Source organism: Schistocerca nitens, chromosome 5, assembly GCF_023898315.1.
Source record: "Schistocerca nitens isolate TAMUIC-IGC-003100 chromosome 5, iqSchNite1.1, whole genome shotgun sequence".
Taxonomy (NCBI): domain Eukaryota; kingdom Metazoa; phylum Arthropoda; class Insecta; order Orthoptera; family Acrididae; genus Schistocerca; species Schistocerca nitens.
Window position 1 is genome coordinate 326132418 of NC_064618.1, and position 20166 is coordinate 326152583.

At 44.6% G+C, this 20166-nt stretch overlaps 1 protein-coding gene across 1 annotated transcript in view; it reads right to left on the minus strand.

The window, feature by feature from the left end:
- The window catches only part of LOC126260909 (LIX1-like protein), a 252325-nt gene extending 233287 nt beyond the window's left edge, over positions 1–19038 (minus strand). The window contains exon 1 of the mRNA XM_049958370.1: positions 18894–19038. Within this exon, the coding sequence (XP_049814327.1) occupies positions 18894–19022 (129 nt within the window). The 5' untranslated portion in view covers positions 19023–19038. The remainder of the gene's footprint in view (positions 1–18893) is intronic.
- Positions 19039–20166: the final 1128 nt, after the last annotated feature.

Below are 20166 nucleotides of genomic sequence, written 5' to 3' on the forward strand. Positions count from 1 at the left end.
ATAGTATGACTTACATGAACCACAGTCTAGAGCTATGGTTTGCTCTTACATTATTGAATGTAAAGGTAGAGATGAAAAAGATGTCATGGGGCTAGTGTTTCCAACAAATAACGGCGAAAACAATCCACAGCAATAGTCAACCGAAAAGACTGAAACGGTAAAGCCGCCGTGTTGGAATCTACCATTACTTCCTTTCTGTATGAAATAACTGTTTTGACAAGTGATGTATTAGAAACATCCAGCAAAGATCATGTAGTAGTAGCTATTGTTGAAGAACTAGTTATAGTTGCATAGTACCATTTTTTTTAATTTTTTGCTAAAATAATGACAAAAAATTCCATGGTTTCGCTGCCAATCCTGTTAATACCCATATCATTAAAATGTTTTCCTATTTATCGTATAACATGCTGCACCACAGGGATAAAAAAAATGCTGCGTTGCAGAATAATGTTTTATCAACCGTGCCGGCCGCTGGTGGCCGAGCGGTTCTGGCGCTACAGTCTGGAACCGCGCGACCGCTACGGTCGCAGGCTCGAATCCTGCCTCGGGCATGGATGTGTGTGTTGTCCTTAGGTTAGTTAGGTTTAAGTAGTTCTAAGTTCTAGGGGACTTATGACCTCAGCAGTTGAGTCCCATAGTGCTCAGAGCCATTTGAACCATTTTTTTCTATCAACCGCGCTACGACTTTCTGCTGATTCTACGGGCATTTTGGAAAATTTCTAAAATTTGTGACACATATTGTTTCCGTTGCTTTTTGCCATCTTTGATGATAGATCATAAATATTGTTCAATGATTTTAGTCGAAATTCACGCCGAGAAAAACGTTTTCTAGACAACGCGATTGCTAACAAAAAGTTATTAGAGCCATAGTGATTCATCGAAAATAAATTGCACAGAGATTCAAAACTTTGTTTCCACTAAGTTTATGATGAATATTCCAACAGTAAAAGTAAAATCACTTCAATGTCTGAAACAAAACTAACGAAAAATATTGTTTTCTGTTCTGTTTTCGTTGTTTCTATGTGCGGATTATTCGCTAATTCTATAGCACGTCGCACATATAAATTGATTCACAGGAGACTGTTTCATTTGCTCCCACGTTTAAATATATGTCGATACAGAAATACGTTCTCTAAGCCCAGCCGGATTTCTGAGCGCGTTTAACGCTCCGTTTCCAGTTTTCAGGGAGACGAATCAGCTACCAATCGAATCCGCGATTAACGACTACAACTGATGGGCCAGCCAGGCAGACTGGATGTGGTTTTGAGGCGGTTTTCCATGACCTGCCGCAGATACAAGCTACGCAAAAATTTAGAAAACATTTTGACATCTGAACACAAATTTTGTTTAGATGCATACAGATGTGGTATGCGAGATTCCCTCCTCAGTGAAGTGGTGATGTAAGGGAGGGTACCTACTCCTGACTTATCATTAACTGTGCCAACCAACTGAACAATGCTATATCGTAGAAGAGACGGATGAAGAAGAAGAAGAAGAGACAGAAATAAGCTCTCTAGGTGCAATGCTTCTCCGATTTTCTCACTGCAGACCTGTTTACATTTACTAATACAATTACTTAATTTCCAAGTTAGTAATAACTTGCTTTCATAAGCGATTCTGAAATGCAGATAAATTCGAACGGATAATTTTCGAGCGTGTAGTTAGTGGCGCTAAACTCAGCTCCTTCATGACAGCACGTTTTAGGGAGAAAGCGTAATTTAAAAGAATTGCGTTGTTTGTTATTTGAAGAAACACTGTTGACGATGCTCTGTACACGTATTATAGACACAGTGATCCTATTCCTAAGAATCCGAGGGAAAATGACAAAGAGGTGTTGAGCAAAAGAGGTTCTGAAAGAAGCAAAAATGATGTGAAATGTGAATATGGACCATTCTGCGCTAAATTACTTACACAGAATTGTCATTTCCGATGTCAAGATTTTGTATGCAAAGTGATTTTCATGTGGTGGTAACTGCGTCTAAGAATGATCGTTTATTATCTCAACTGCTAGGAAGATAAACGGATTCAACTTACCAGCCTCTGATGTTTTCAACACGACTTAACATGAATTAATTTGTGTGTGGCTGTTGCCTCAAATCCAAGCTACAAAATGTGGTTTGGCAGTAAACCGAAGAAAGACGAAGGTAATAAGGATAAGCAGAGATGAGGTTACGATAAACATAACGTCAAAATTGGCGACCACGAAGTACACGGATTTCTGCTACCTTGGCAGAAAAACACGACATGAAAGCTAGAATGTAGAAAGTAGACTAGCATGGGCAAAGAGTGCATTCCCGGCAAAAAGAAGTTTGCTAATATCAAACATGGGCCTTAATTCAAGGAGCGGATTTCAGAGAAGTTACGTATGCAGCCTAGCATCGTGTGGTAGTGGATCGTGGACTGTGGAGAAATCGGAAAACAAGGAACTCCAGGCTTTGAAACATGTGCTACAGACGAATTATGAAAATCCGGTGGACTGTTAGGATAAGGAATGAGGAGGTCCTCCGCAGAAAAGGTGGACAAATGAACATATCGATAAGAGTGACAAGAAGAAGGAACGAGATGATAAATAATGTTTTAATAAGGTTGTTTCGGGGAGAAGACCAGACAGCGAGGTCATCGGCCTAATTGGATTAGGGAAGGACGGGGAGCCGGCCGGAGTGGTCGTGCGGTTCTAGGCGCTACAGTCTGGAACCGAGCGACCGCTACGGTCGCAGGTTCGAATCCTGCCTCGGGCATGGATATTTGTGATGTCCTTAGGTTAGTTAGGTTTAACTAGTTCTAAGTTCTAGGCGACTGATGACCTCAGAAGTTAAGTCGCATAGTGCTCAGAGCCATTTGAACCATTTTTTGAAGGACGGGGAAGGAAGTCGGCCGTGCCCTTTCAAAGGAACCATCCCGGCATTTGCCTAAAGCGATTTAGGGAAATCACGGAAAACCTAAATCAGGATGGCCGGACGCGGGATTGAACGGTCGTCCTCCCGAATGCGAGTCCAGTGTGCTAGCTACTGCGCCACCTCGCTCGGTAATCATGTTTTAGGACTCAGGGAATAACTTGCACGTCAGTAGTGGGAGTCGCAGAGGGTAAAAGCTACACCTGTAACAAATAACTAAGGTCGTACGGCGCAACTGCTACTCTGCGATGGTGGTGGTGGTGGTAAGTTCCTATGGGACCAAACTGCTGGGGTCATCGGTATCTAGGCTTACACACTACTTAATCTAACTTAAAATAACTTACGCTACGGACAACATACACTCCCATGCCCCAGGGAGGACTTGAACCTCCAACGGGTGGAACCGCGTGAACCGTGGCAAGGCGCCCCCGACCACGCGGCTACCTCGCACGGCGAATCTGCGATGAAGAGGTTGTCACAAGAGATGAAATCGTGGCGGGCCGCATCAAACCAGTCAAACGACTGATGACAAATAAAGAAAGCCGTAATATGAGAGATTATGCAAACTTTGTCCATTCCTCGGTCATATCGACCGTAAAAAAGTAATTTTTATAACTGGATATTTGAGGCTGATGAGACAGTGGAGAAATTCAAGAAAAAGCCGTCTCTTGCGGTGTAATGGAGATAAACCAATAATGGAGGGCTGTAAATGTTGTTATTTTTATTTGAAAGTTGCAACGGACGACGTAAGTTGGGTGAGGCACGAAAGTTGCTTAGACTTTCACAGATGACACTCATTCAGGTGACAGAAGTCATGGGACAGCGATACGCACATGGCGGTAGTATCGCATACACAAGGTACAAAAATAGTGCATTGGCGGAGTTGTCATTTTTACACAGGTGACACATGGCGTAATATGGCAGCACTACGGGAATTAACAAACTTTGAACACGAAATGGTAGTTGGAGCAAGACGCATGGGACATTTCATTTCAGAACTTTTGAGGGGATTCAGTATTCCGAGGTCCACAGTGTATAGAGTGTGCCGAGAATTTCAAATTTCAGGCGTTACCTCTCACCTACTTGCATGAATATCAAGAGATTTGTTGGAAACCCAGTTCTAAGCAAAGAAGGGAAAGCAGAAAGGTGGAAGGAGTATATAGAGGGTCTATACAAAGGCGATGTACTTGAGAACAATATTATAGAAATGGAAGAGGATGTAGATGAAGATGAAATGGGAGATATGATACTGCGTGGAGAGTTTGACAGAGCACTGAAAGACCTGAGTCGAAACAAGGCCCCCGGAGTAGACAACATTCCTTTAGAACTACTGACAACCTTGGGAGAGCCAGTCCTGACAAAACTCTACCATCTGGTGAGCAAGATGTATGAGACAGGCGAAATACCCACAGACTTCAAGAAGAATATAATAATTCCAATCCCAAAGAAAGCAGGTGTTGACAGATGTGAAAATTACCGAACTATCAGTTTAATAAGTCACGGCTGCAAAATACTGACGCGAATTCTTTACAGACGAATGGAAAAACTGATAGAAGCCGACCTCGGGGAAGATCAGTTTGGATTCCGTAGAAATGTTGGAACACGTAAGGCAATACTGACCCTACGACTTATTTTAGAAGAAAGATTAAGGAAAGGCAAACCTACGTTTCTAGCATTTGTAGACTTAGAGAAAGCTTTTGACAATTTTGACTGGAATACTCTCTTTCAAATTCTGAAGCTGGCAGGGGTGAAATACAGGGAGCGAAAGGATATTTACAGTTTATACAGAAACCAGATGGCAGTTATAAGAGTCGAGGGGCATGAAAGGGAAGCAGTGGTTGGGAAAGGAGTGAGACAGGGTTGTAGTCTCTCCCCGATGTTATTCAATCTGTATATTGAGCAAGCAGTGAAGGAAACAAAAGAAAAATTCGGAGTAGGTATTAAAATCCATGGAGAAGAAATAAAAACTTTGAGGTTCGCCGATGACATTGTAATTCTGTCAGAGATAGCAAAGGACTTGGAGGAGCAGTTGAGCGGAATGGACAGTGTCTTGAAAAGAGGATATAAGATTAACATCAACAAAAGCAAAACGAGGATAATGGAATGTAGTCGAATTAAGTCAGGTTATGCTGAGGGAAAGATTAGGAAATGAGACACTTAAAGTAGTAAAGGAGTTTTGCTATTTGGGGAGCAAAATACCTGATGATGGTCGAAGTAGAGAGGATATAAAATGTAGACTGGCAATGGCAAGGAAAGCGTTTTTGAAGAAGAGAAATTTCTTAACATCGAGTATAGATTTAAGTGTCAGGAAGTCGTTTCTGAAAGTATTTGTATGGAGTGTAGCCATGCATGGAAGTGAAACATGGACGATAAATAGTTTGGACAAGAAGAGAATAGAAGCTTTCGAAATGTGGTGCTACAGAAGAATGCTGAAGATTAGGTGGGTAGATCACATAACTAATGAGGAGGTACTGAATAGAATTAGGGAGAAGAGGAGCTTGTGGCACAACTTGACTAGAAGAAGGGATCGGTTGGTAGGACATGTTCTGAGACATCGAGGGATCACCAATTTAGTATTGGAGGGCAGCGTGGAGGGTAAAAATCGTAGAGGGAGACCAAGAGAAGAATACACTAAGCAAATTCAGAAGGATGTAGGCTGCAGTAGGTACTGGGAGATGAAGAAGCTTGCACAGGATAGAGTAGCATGGAGAGCTGCATCAAATCAGTCTGAGGACTCAAGACCACAACAACAACAACAACAACCTCTCACCTCGGACAACGCAGTGGTCGACGCCATTCACTTTATGGCCGAGAACAGCTGCGTTTGTGTAGAGTTGTCAGTGCTAACAGAGAAGCAACACTGCGTGAAATAACCGCAGACAACGTGGGACGTACGGTGAACGCATCCGTTAGGACAGTTCGGCGGGATTTGTCGTTAATGGGCCACGCCAGCAGACGACGGACGCGATTGTTTTTGCTAACAGCACGACATCGCCTGCACCCTTCACCTGGGCTTGTGACCATATCGGTTTTTAAGTTGATGACTAGCAAACCGTGGCCTGGTCAGATGAGACCTGATTTTAGTTGGTAAGAGTTGCTGTTGGAGTGTGGCGCGGACTCCGCGTACCATTGAATCAAGTCGTCCACAAGGCACTATGCCTGCTGGTAATGGTTCCATAATGATGTGGACTATGTTTACTTGGAATGGACTGCCTCCTCTGATCCAACTGAACCGATAATAGACTGCAGATGATTATGTTCGGCTACCTGGAGACCATTAGCATCCATTCATAGACCTCATGTTGCCAAACAACGTCGGAATTTTTGCGGATGACAATGCGTCATGTCACCGGGGCGCAGTTGTACGCAATCGGTTTCAGGAACATTGTAGACAATTAGAGTGAATGATTTGGCCTCCCAGATCGCCCGACATGAATCCCATCGAACATCAATGGGACGAAACAGAGGACGACCGAAGAAAGGCAGAAATACTGAATTCAGTGTTCCGAAACTGTTTCACTGCGGAAAATCGTAACACGGTCCCTGACTTCAGCCGTCGCACGGACGCCAAAATGGAAAATATTGAAATAAACGATATCGGAATTGAAAAACAACTGCTATCACTTAGTAGCGGAAAAGCATCCGGACCAGACGAGATACCCGTAAGATTCTACAGTGATTATGCTAAAGAACTTGCCCCCTTTCTATCAGCAATTTATCGTAGATCTCTGGAAGAACGTAAAGTACCTAGCGACTGGAAGAAAGCGCAGGTCGTTCCCATTTTCAAGAAGGGTCATAAATCAGATGCGAATAATTATAGGCCTATTTCGCTTACGTCAATCTGTTGTAGAATAATGGAACATGTTTTGTGCTCTCGTATTATGACGTTCTTAGATAATACAAATCTCCTTCATCATAACCAACATGGATTCCGCAAACAGAGATCATGTGAAACTCAGCTCGCCCTATTTGTCCAAGAAATTCACAGTGCCGTAGACACTGGCGAGCAGATTGATGCCGTATTCCTGGACTTCAGGAAGGCATTTGATACGGTTCCGCACTTACGTTTAGTGAAAAAAATACGAGCTTACGGAATATCGGACCAGGTTTGTGATTGGATTCAGGATTTCCTAGAAGAAAGAACACAACATGTCATTCTTAACGGTTCAAAATCTGCAGATGTAGAGGTAATTTCGGGAGTACCGCAAGGAAGCGTGATAGGACCTTTATTGTTTACAATATACATAAATGACTTAGTTGACAACATCGGTAGCTCCGTGAGGCTATTTGCAGATGACACGGTTGTCTACAAGAAAGTAGCAACATAAGAAGACTCGTACGTACTCCAGGAAGACCTGCAGAGGATTAATGAATGGTGCGACAGCTGGCAGCTTTCCCTAAACGTAGATAAATGTAATATAATGCGCATACATAGGGGCAGAAATCCATTCCAGTACGATTATGCCATAGGTGGTAAATCATTGGAAGCGGTAACGACCGTAAAATACTTAGGAGTTACTATCCGGAGCGATCTGAAGTGGAATGATCACATAAAACAAATAGTGGGAAAAGCAGGCGCCAGGTTGAGATTCATAGGAAGAATTCTAAGAAAATGTGACTCATCGACGAAAGAAGTAGCTTACAAAACGCTTGTTCGTCCGATTCTTGAGTATTGCTCATCAGTATGGGACCCTTACCAGGTTGGATTAATAGAAGAGATAGACATGATCCAGCGAAAAGCAGCGCGATTCGTCATGGGGACATTTAGTCAGCGCGAGAGCGTTACGGAGATGCTGAACAAGCTCCAGTGGCGGACACTTCAAGAAAGGCGTTACGCAATACGGAGAGGTTTATTATCGAAATTACGAGAGAGCACATTCCGGGAAGAGATGGGCAACATATTACTACCGCCCACATATATCTCGCGTAATGATCACAACGAAAAGATCCGAGAAATTAGAGCAAATACGGAGACTTACAAGCAGTCGTTCTTCCCACGCACAATTCGTGAATGGAACAGGGAAGGGGGGATCAGATAGTGGTACAATAAGTACCATCCGCCACACACCGTAAGGTGGCTCGCGGAGTATAGATGTAGATGTAGATGTAGATGTAGATAATCGTGAGGTCAGTTCGTGCACAAAATCCTGGACTGGCAACATTACACAGTAGCAGCATGTCTCAATATTTCCGCAGGGGACTTCCAACGACTTGATGAGTCTATGATCCGTCGATCTGTTGCCTACGCCGGACATAAGGAGATCCGACAAGATATTAGGAGGCATGCCATGACTTTTGTCACCTCAGTGTATTTTCGTAGGCAATTATTTCTCATTATAGCCAATGTTCAACAGTATGACATCAGACTTACATGTTATATAACAATAAACCCGAAAAGGAAATATCTTCCAAAAGCTTCATCATGAAAAGTTTTTTCTGGGAGACGGGTGAGCTTTGTGCAAATGGAAGGACAACTGAGCTGTGCTGATTTCTACTTGCCATGGAACTAGCTCCTTCCTAGCTGGTATTTATCAAGAACTACTAAGCCATGTCTCCGCAGTATCCTTTCTTTCAGGAGTGCTAATTCTGCAAGTTTCGCAGGAGAACTTCTGTAAAGTTTGGAAGGTAGGAGACGAGATACTGGCAGAAGCAAAGCTGTGAGTACCGGGTGTGAGTCGTGCTTCGGTAGCTCAGTTGGTAGAGCACTTACCCGCGAAAGGCAAAGGTCCCGAGTTCGAGTCTCGGTCGGGCACACAGTTTTAATCTGCCAGGAAGTTTCATATCAGCGCACACTCCGCTGCAGAGTGAAAATCTTATTCTGGGAACCTTATAAATGTTCAATGTGAGCACCATTTGTCACACGGCACACATCAAGTCAATAGCCTTTCTTCTTCGGTGAACCTACTGTAACTGGCACTTCTTTCTTACCTTGATACACTAGAGCAATGTCTCTTCCCTCATTTGGAAGAAGATGAGCCAAAGAACTTCGTTTTCCAGCAAGATCGTGTGCCACCTCACTGGCATAGCGAAGTACACGACTGGTTGAACTTCATTGTACCCAAGCGCTGGATAGGCCGCAAGGGGTCCAATGACAGGGTTTGCTTTGCATGGTCTCCGCGTTCACCCGACCTAACGCCATGCGATTTTTTCCTTTGGGGCTTCATCAAAGATCGTGTGTACGTGCCTCCGCAACCAGCAGACCACCCTGAATTAAGAAACCGGATTGGAGCAGCTGTTGCTACAATCACTGAAGACACACTTATCCACGGTTGGGAAGAACTCGGCTGTAGACTTGATGTGTGCCGTGTGACAAATGGTGCTCACATTGAACATTTATAAGGTTCTTGGTAAAACTGTTTGAGTTGCTCTTTCATTTGACTTATCATTTATAACTGTAACTTTAATATAATAATATTATAAAGAGTTAAAACCACGATATTCATTTATAAACACCCTGTATTATGATGTTTTTAAAGAAAAACACGCTTCTCCGGAAGAATCAGTAGTGATTAAAAAAAAAAAACGGTCACATGAAAAACAGCTTCCTTTGTTCATATACGACATCTTAGAAAGTACAGATGCAGGTGAACTTGTACAATTATATTGCATCTTGCTAGATTTTTGTAAGGCGCTCGAGAATCTACCATTTTGTCGATTACTAACCAACATACGCTCCTACGGATATCTTCGAAAATATGCGATTGGGTGGAGGAATATTTGACTAATTCGTACATTGAACTAGACGGCGAATGTTCTACAATCTACAGGAACTAAAGAAGATAATGTCTATAACAAAGAGAAAGGTTAATGGTGACCATACTGAGGACGTTACATCGTACAGGATCCGGCAGAAGGAAAAGTAGGATATGAAAAGGACGGAATTTGGAAACAAAAATTTCACATTGTAGTTGAAACACACAATGAAAACAAGAAAAATGTCATTACATATCACATACTCCCTTTACTAGGTTTTGAATGTAACACCATGGTCGTTATCACGTTTCGTGTAGTCCTCCGGGCAGTGTACGAAAGCTTCCATCACCCGATCCATAATGCTCAAAGGGATCTCCTACAGAGCTGTGCGTTTCCTTTCCTTGAGTTCAGTCAGGGTATGACAACTTGTAGCTTACACCTGAAAATGGTTCAAATGGCTCTGAGCACTATGGGACTCAACTGCTGAGGTCATTAGTCCCCTAGAACTTAGAACTAGGTAAACCTAACTAACCTAAGGACATCACAAACATCCATGCCCGAGGCAGGATTCGAACCTGCGACCGTAGCGGTCTTGCGGTTCCAGACTGCAGCGCCTTTAACCGCACGGCCACCTCGGCCGGCACTTACACCTGACTCTTTAAGTAAACCCACAAGAAGTGCGGGAGGCAAATGGGGCGACCGTGCTAGCCAATGAATGTCTCCAATCTGGAAACCAGTCGACTAGGAAAACGAAGCCGGAAGACATTAATGGACTGGCGGGCCGTACGAGCTGTTGCCCCGTCCTGTTGGAACCATATGGCGATGTTCAGCCTTGGAAGGAGTAGTCATTTAACATTTGGACACAGTAAACTTTACTGCATGGTCATGACGATCAGCAAAAAATTCGTACAGCTGATGCCAAATGAAACCAAGCCACACCACACAGTCACACGTTCCCTGTGCTAGTGTTCGACACGAAGCTGACGATGATTGCCTTGGTAACGTGGCGCCCATTACCTGTAATTTTGTTTATTCACACCACCATTTGGATGAAAATGGGGCTCATCCGACATTAGTATGTTGTTTTGCATCTGCGGGTGGGCTTCTAAAAGGTCCAGGAAGTGCAAGGTGAAAATTAGTGGGGCAACCTTGGTCTCTATACGATCTGCTATGTTGTGTGCGGAAGTAAGGGTTGTCACGAATGATGCGCAGGAAGGAAACAGCTGATACTGTTAGCGCCAAGGCAAGTCTGGCTGCAAAACAGTGAGAGCTTTGGATTGCTTGACACGTCTCCTCCAATCGCTCCATGGCCCGCTATGTCCTTTGTCGCTATGCACTTTTCTTCTTTGCACAAAGTGCAGTAGTCCTGAATTGTTGCAAAAATGGTTCAAATGGCTCTGAACACTATATGACTTAACATCTGACGTCATTAGTCCCCTAGGCTTAGAACTAATTAAACCTAACCAACCTAAGGACATCACACACATCCATGCCCGAGGCAGAATTCGAACCTGCGACCGTAGCAGCAGCACGGTTCCGGACTAAAGCACCTAGAACCTCTCCGCCGCAGCGGAATTGTTGCAACCACCGTGCAATCGTCTGATGTTCCGTGACTTTATCATGTCGTTTCAACTCAAAATGATGACAAAAAGATTCACTGGACTGTGATGGGAGTCGTTTTTTTTTTTTTTTTTTTTTTTTTTTTTTTTTTTTTTTTAAATACGCCTCGATGGCGAATTCTCGGTGCTGTGAGCTCCGCAAGGCCATAATTACGAATGGCCGTCTTTCCTCAATAGAGCGCGCGCATACGTATTTCGCGTAAGCGCAACTATGGCACCGTACTACGTGACTCAAAACTTGCTATTCATTCTACCAGTCTCTGTGTAACTATATAGAGCTAATGCTTGGTAGCGACACGAAATACAACGATCAGATAAAATCAGTGTTAGGGAAGCCTTAGATTTGTCGGAGGGGTGCATCTGTAAAGGAAATTGGTTCAAATGGCTCTGAACCCTATGAGACAACATCTGAGGTCATCAGTCCCCTAGAACTTAGAACTACTTAAACCTAACTAACCTTAGGACATCACACACATTCATGCCCGAGGCAGGATTCGAACCTCTGACCGTAGCAGTCGCGCTGTTGCGGACTGAAGCGCCTAGGACCGCTCGGCCACCGCGGCCGGCAAAGGAAATTGCAGAGAAGACATTACTGCGACCAATTCTAGAGTATTGTTCTAGTATTTGGAGTCTTTATCATATACTTCTGAGATTTAAACACTACCGCTGGCCACCAAACTCCGCAGACGTGAACGTTATTGATCATATCTGGGATGCCTTGCAACTTGCTGTTCAGAAGAGGTCTCCACCCCCTCGTCCTCTTACAGATTTATGGACATCCCTGCAGGATTCATGGTGTCAGTTCCCTCCAGCACTACTTCAGACATTAGTCGAGCCTCTGCCACGTCGTGTTGCGGCACTTGTACGCGCTCGCGGGTGACACATACGATATTAGGCAGGTGTACCAGTTTCTTTGGCTCTTCAGTGTAGTTCGCGCCTGCAAATAGGCGATCCGTTGTACAGATTTGCAATGTGGGCTGCTGTTGCGCTTTGCGGAACAATTCCTGACAGTGAACTGCACGCGCACATTGAAGTTTGCCGCGTCACACATGTAATGTGAGTTAAAAAGTTGGAGACATGCTCTGTCCACTGATGTTTGTTCTGTTTTTATATGTCATGTTGTTTTTGCACAGCCGTCTTTCGAAACTCCAGAGATTCTAACGAATAACCCTGTACTTTCTACGCCTTGCCCTGTTGGAAAATGAAAAGTTGGGAAATATTTGTTTCATTTTGTTACTTCTGTATTCCAGAGTAATTAAAATAACCATACATTAAATAAACAAGGATTGGAAGTAAAAGTGTTGCTCTCAACCATTAGTTACATTCTAGGTTTTATATTAAAATTTTATACAGTTCATAAACCTTAAATGCTCCTTTATTGACTTTTAATTTCAAAACTGCTCTAAAATTCTGTTTTTAAGGTTGTTATCATACAACTTCCCCTGGTAGAATTCGCACACAGGTTCAGCCAAGAGATATATAGATCCTAAATACGTCCCTGGATGAGCAAAATGAGAATAACGATAAACGTAAAAAAAGTAAATGGGGTTTTCAAAACTAACTTCTGCTGTGTCTGAAAAGGAAAGCTTGCAAACAGCGTATATTAACAGTTTTAACATGTATTAGTGATATGTGGCGTCTGGACGCGAAATAATTCAAAAACAGAATTTCTCAGTGAACTGGGTATTACTAGGTGCGACGGAAAAACGGAAAGAATAGAGGGGAATAGGAAAGATACTGGAGGGGAAGACGTAGCAACGACTGTAATCAAAACGATAATGATGTGTGTGTGAGTGGGGGAGACGGGTGGGGATGGCTGTAGGATTGAAACGTTCCTTTCCTATGTTCCTCAGGTCTCACAAGACCGCACCAAGTTGGACACTCTTAGCAGGGTGCGGCAAGGAAGACAAATTGCGGGAAACACTGTTCCGCAGATTTAATCTGAAGGGTTTATTGGCGTAAACGGATTAACTGTTTGCGCCGCCACACCATCCAGTTAGGCTAAATATGGGTTGCCAGTTTCTCTTTGACTTGCGAGACAGGATCGAGTTTCTCGCTACTCTAGAGTTAATAATTAAGAGCCCTGTAGCAATCCTACCATTTCCAGCAAGATTCGGAGATCCGGCTGCTAGACTGGAATATATGTACAGCTAATAGTTCATACGTCGCCTCCAACTGGTTCCCAGTAGCTGCCGCCGATTATCTCCACAATAACAAAGCGGGAATATCGTTAATGTTTCCACGGAAACGGATATAATTCATCATTGGGTTCAATGAAAACCTCGACAAATCCGTCTCGTTCACTAAAAAACAAAAAGTCCAACTAGCTACTTGGTTCCACAACTGAGTTTTAGCACCGCGGCTATGGAGCACCGCACACTTGGTAGCTGACAGCAGTCCTTCCAAACAAGCAAAAACGTTGAGCAGTCCACACCCACTCATGGCAATCGCCCTTGCCATTTCTCTCAGCTTTGCCGAAGAAACACTTGGTGCATTACTAAGTCTCCGTACAAAGAAACCAGTAATACTCCTGAATTAGCGCATCCACTCCCTGGAGTCAACTAAACGCCGCACCATACTAATATTTAGCACTTCTAGTCATCCAGAATCAAGAGCAGAGTACAATTCCCTGCTCCCGCTAGTAGCGCTCCCGTAAAGACTGCTTCCTGTCAGCGGCTTTCAGAAGTTTCTTTGCAAGTGTCGGAAAACGGAGGTTGTCATAGGCAGAATCACTCGAGCTTGATGTAGTCTCGTATGTCCAGACCACCACCAATCTACACTGATCAGCCAGAACATCATGATCACATGCCTAATAGCCGGTATGTCCACCTTTGGCTCGGCTGTCAGCGGCGACGTTCGTGGCATGGAAGCAACAAGGCCTTGGTAGACCGCTGGAGGGATTCCACACACAACTCTGGTAAATTCTGGGGAACAGGGGTGGTGGTGGTGGTGGTGGTGGTGGTGGTGGTGGTGGTGGTAGTGGTGGTGGTGGTGGTGGTGGTGGTGGTGTCTGGGGGTGGGGGTGGGGGTGGGGATTAGCTCTGGTGCCACGTTCACTCACATCCCAGATGTATTGGATCGGGCTCAGATCTGGGGCCAGCACTTCAATTGGAAATCGCCACGCTGTTCCCCGAACCAAACCATCACACTCCTGGCCTCGTGACATTAGGTATCTCCTCGTTGAAAGATGACACTGCCGGAGGGAAACAAGATCGTCATGAAGGGGTGTACGTGGTCTGCAACCAGTATACAGTACTGCTTGGCCGCCATGGTGCCTTGCACGAGCTCCATTGGACCGATGGACGCCCACGTGAATGTTGCCCAGAGCATAATGGAGTGCCGCCAGCTTGTCTCCGTGTCGAAGTACAGGTGTCAAGGAGCTCTTCCCTTCGAAGACGACGGATTCACACCCTCCCATCGGCATGATGAAGAGGGTATCGGGATTCATCAGACCATGCAACGCTCTGCCTCTGCCCCAACATCCAGTGCCTATGGTCACGTCCCTATTTCAGTAGTAGCTAATGTGGGGGTTTTAACATTGGCACGTGCGTGGGTCGCCGACTGCGAGGGCCATCGCTAGTAGCACTTAACATCGGTTTGTTGCTGGATTCTCGAACATATTCTCAGTTCGAATATAATGAATTTCCTTGAGACAGAGAAGTTGCTGTCCAAGCATCAGCACGGCTTTAGAAAGCATCGCTCCTGCGAAACGCAACTCGCCCTTTTTTCACATGATATCTTGCGAACCATGGATGAAGGGTATCAGACGGATGCCATATTCCTTGACTTCCGGAAAGCGTTTGACTCGGTGCCCCACTGCAGACTCCTAACTAAGGTACGAGCATATGGGATTGGTTCCCAAATATGTGAGTGGTTCGAAGACTTCTTAAGTAATAGAACCCAGTACATTGTCCACGATGGTGAGTGTTCGTCGGAGGTGAGGGTATCATCTGGAGTGTCCAAGGGAAGTGTGGTAGGTCCGCTTTTGTTTTCTATCTACATAAATGATCTTTTGGATAGGGTGGATAGCAATGTGCGGCTGTTTCCTGATGATGCTGTGGTGTACGGGAAGGTGTCGTCGTTGAGTGACTGTAGGAGGATACAAGATGACTTGGACAGGGTTTGTGATTGGTGTAAAGAATGGCAGGTAACTCTAAATATAGAGAAATGTAAATTAATGTAGATGAATAGGAAAAAGAATCTCGTTATGGTTGCACACTCCATTAGTAGTGTAGCGCTTGACACAGTCACGTCGAGTAAATATTTGGGCGTAACATTGCAGAGCGGTATGTAGTGGGACAAGCATGTAATGGCAGTTGTGGGGAAGGCAGATAGTCGTCTTCGATTCATTGGTGGAATTTTGGGAAGATGTGGTTCATCTGTAAAAGAGACCGCTTATAAAACACTAATACGACCTATTCTTGAGTACTGTTCAAGCGTTTGGGATCCCTATCAGGTCGGATTGAGGGAGGACATAGAAGCAATTCAGAGGCGGGCTGCCAGATTTGTTACTGGTAGGTTTGATCATCACGCGAGTGTTATGGAAATGCTTCAGGAACTCGGGTGGGAGTCTCAGGAGGAAAGGAGGCGTTCTTTTTGTGAATCGCTACTGAGGAAATTCAGCGAACCAGCATTTGAGGCTGACTGCAGTACAATTTTACTGCCGCCAACTCATATTTCGCGGAAAGACCACAAAGATAAGAGAGATAAGGGCTCGTACAGAGGCATATATGCAGTCATTTTTCTCTCGTTCTGTTTGGGAGTGGAACAGGGAGAGAAGATGCTAGTTGTGGTACGAGGTACCCTCCACCACGCACCGTATGGTGGATTGCGGAGTATGTACGTAGATGTAGATGTAGTAATCAGTGCACTGTGCGTTCAGACACATTTGTACTCTGCCCGGCATTAAAGTCTTAATGTTAGTTCCGTGACAGTTCACCGCCTGTCCTGTTTTACCAATCTGCCTAACCTACGATGTCCGACTTCGGTAACGAGGGGTGGCCGCCCAACCCTGGTTTCGCCACGTGTTGAGGACACTCACTGCAGCACTCCTCGAACATCCGACAAGTCGTGCAGCTTCCGAAATGCTAGTGCCGAGCCTCCTGGCTGTCACAGCCTGCTCTAGGTGAAACTCAGGTTGACCGCGCACCTTGCCCGTTCTACACACGGACAGCACGCACCGTGCGTGTGTCTGACTAGCACCCATTCCTCGCCAGGTGACACTGCTGCCACCTGGATGGGTTCATATCGGTAGTACGTCGGCGATTACAATGTTGTGGCTTATCAACGTACCGGGAGATCCAAAAGTCAGTATAAATTTGAAAACTTAATAAACCACGGAATAATGTAGATAGAGAGGTAAAAATTGACACACATGCTTGGAATGACATGAGGTTTTATTAGAACCACAAAAAATAAAAACAAATATTGCTAGACGCGTGAAAGATCTCTTGCGCACGTCGTGTGGTGATAATCGTGTGCTCAGCCGCCACTTTCGTCATGCTTGGCCTCCCAGGTCCCCAGTCCTCAGTCCGTGCGATTATTGGCTTTGGGGTTACCTGAAGTCGGAAGTGTATCGTGATCGACCGACATCTCTAGGGATGCTGAAAGACAACATCCGACGCCAATGCCTCACCATAACTCCGGACATGCTTTACAGTGCTGTTCACAACATTATTCCTCGACTACAGCTATTGTTGAGGAATGATGGTGGACATATTGAGCATTTCCTGTAAAGAACATCATCTTTGCTTTGTCTTACTTTGTTGTGCTAATTATTGCTATTCTGATCAGATGAAGCGCCATCTGACGGACATTTTTTGAACTTTTGTATTTTTTTTTTTTGGTTCTAATAAAACCCCATGTCATTCCAAGCATGTGTGTCAATTTGTACGTCTCTATCTACATTATTCCGTGATTTATTAAGTTTTCAAATTTATACTGACTTTTTGATCACCCGGTATATTATCAAACCCAATACCAGTTGCAGATTGCTTATTGATTTTCAATATTTCGCGAAATCATTGACCGAATTCAACAATTTAAAATGGCTTCATAATCTGCTTATTAAGAGGTACAAACTTACCTGAAATAAAATAAGTCTGTGTTAAAAAAGACAAGTATTACAGTTAGAAACACAGTGTTTGGCTTCAGGCAGCGTAACTGACAGCGCATATATACCTGGACTCTATTCAGCCCGTTTTGGAATGAGATCAATTAGCTATTTCCAAAAAACTTTACACATTTAATTTCAAGCTTATACGAAACCTTTTCTCGCTGTCACCCCACCCAACCCCTCACCCCAGCACCAATACCACCAAAAAAATGCAGTCAATCTTCAGCATCAAGTATGCCGCCTTCATTTATTACTTCCTCAATATCGGTGCTATATATGCATATATCACTGAATGTATGAGTAAAATAGTGTCATTGAGAGACACATGATTAACGAGATACAACGCCAAAAACATTGAGATGCGTGAATAACTAGCCTTTCTTAAGTCGTGCTGATTTATACATTGGCGTTCGATTCCTTAAATAATCGAGCGTGGGGTCAGTATTTTAGGATGATTAGGCAGAGACAAGCATATTAACACGAGGCTGAAGGAAGCCCACTTCCTCTAGAAACCGAACAAGAGAACACAGACATAGCTGGGAAATGATACGTTACAGAAGGACCAAGGAGTTCTTTGCTGGATTCCATATGACTAAAAAACACGAGCGACATGGAGGCGTATCGTTGAAGACCATAACGTAGTGAAAAGTTTGGAGAAGGTCTTTATACAGGGTGTTACAAAAAGGTACGGCCAAACTTTCAGGAAACATTCCTCACACACAAAGAAAGAAAATATGTTATGTGGACATGTGTCCGGAAACGCTTACTTTCCATGTTAGAGCTCATTTTATTACTTCTCTTCAAATCACATTAATCATGGAATGGAAACACACAGCAACAGAACGTACCAGCTTGACTTCACTTTGTTACAGGAAATGTTCAAAATGTCCTCCGTTAACGAGGATACATACATCCACCCTCCGTCGCATGGAATACCTGATGCGCTGATGCAGCCCTGGAGAATGGCATATTGTATCACAGCCGTCCAGAATACGAGCACGAAGAGTCTCTACATTTGGTACCGGGGTTGCGTAGACAAGAGCTTTCAAATGCCCCCATAAATGAAAGTTAAGAGGGTTGAGGTCAGGAGAGCGTGGAGGCCATGCAATTGGTCCGCCTCTACCAATCCATCGGTCACTGAATCTGTTGTTGAGAAGCGTACGAACACTTCGACTGAAATGTGCAGGAGCTCCATCGTGCATGAACCCCATGTTGTGTCGTACTTGTAAAGGCACATGTTCCAGCAGCACAGGTGAATCGAGGTGAATCGAGGAAGTACAGTACATACTGACGAAACTAAAATGAGCTCTAACATGGAAATTAAGCGTTTCCGGACACATGTCCACATAACATCTTTTCTTTATTTGTGTGTGAGGAATGTTTCCTGGAAGTTTGGCCGTACCTTTTTGTAACACCCTGTATAGTTGTGGATGAAGCAGACGAATTATTAAAACTGTTTCAGCTCATCGCGTGACTGCCGAAACGGGCAGTGTAAAACAAAAGACGTGAGGTACAGTGCGGTAGCGGTGTGGCATACGCAGCTTTCGGCAGGCAGGTGAGTTGCTGGCTTACCTGGAAGCTTCCGAAGCAGGAGCCGCCGGGCAGCGTGACGTAGCAGACGTAGGGCGGGCTGGAGGCGGGCACCGACTCGTAGATGACGAGCGCGCCGTTGCGCAGGTCGGCGCCGCGCGCCTGCTTCATCTGCCAGAACTCCTGCAGCGCCTCCACCACGTTCACTGCAACAGCACCACACCGGACCATGTTTTAGAGACCTGTCTCCCGTTCACTTCTACTTCACATATCGTCGTGCGAGACGGGGCCGAGGTTGGATAATGCACCTGCGCTACCTTATCAAAAGTATCCAGACATCCCTGTGTAATGACCACTAGATGTTACAAGAGGCAGAACCCCACGCTAGTGTAAAATGATATGAGGATTATTTTGTTGTCAGTAGAGAAACAGTAAAGGCAGAATGGTTCGGTCACGAGAGCTCGGCAACTTCAATCGTGGAGTAGTCACAGGATGGCATCTGAGTAACAAATCCATCAGGTACATTTCAACCATCCTTGGCCTGCCCAAATCGTCTGTTGGTGATGTGTTCTGAAGCAGAAATACGAAGGAACAACCACACGTAAATCACGGCCAGGCAGACTTCATATATTGAACGACAAGGAAATTCAAGCATCGCGGAGGGTTTGCTTAAAGATCGCATGAAATCATACGAAGGAATCACTCGCGAGTTCCAAAATGATACCAGCAGTTCAACTAGCACAGTGTCTGTGAGTAGGGATTTAAAAAGAACGAGACGAGCAGCGCATTATGACACACATATTTCTGTAGCCCAGCTATGAGATGTTTGAGGTTGCGTAAGGTGCGATAGGGCAGTGGATGACTGGATCGTCACACTGTACCCTCCGGCAGTCCGATAAAAGGGTTCAGCTTCGGCGATTAGCTGTGTATGCTATTGGGGGTGTTTTTCGTTGTTAGGCGTATGGTCTGCTTATTACGCTTACGTAAACGCCAAATGCGGGAGGACACGAACAGATTTCCAGCATTGTGTTTGCGTACAGTAGAGGAACAGTTCAGAGACGCTGATTGTATTAGCATGACAATGCACCCTGTCATAAAACAGCATCTTTGCGCCAATTGTTTGTAGAAAATAACATTCCTGAAATGGACTGGCCTGCCTACAGTCCCGACCTGAATCCAATGGAACACCTTTGGGATGAGATGGGAGGTCGACTTCGCTGCAGATACCAACGTCCAACATCATTACCTTCTCTGATTTCAGCCGTTCTCGAAGAATGGGGGGCCATTCCTACACAGACATCCAGACATCTCACAG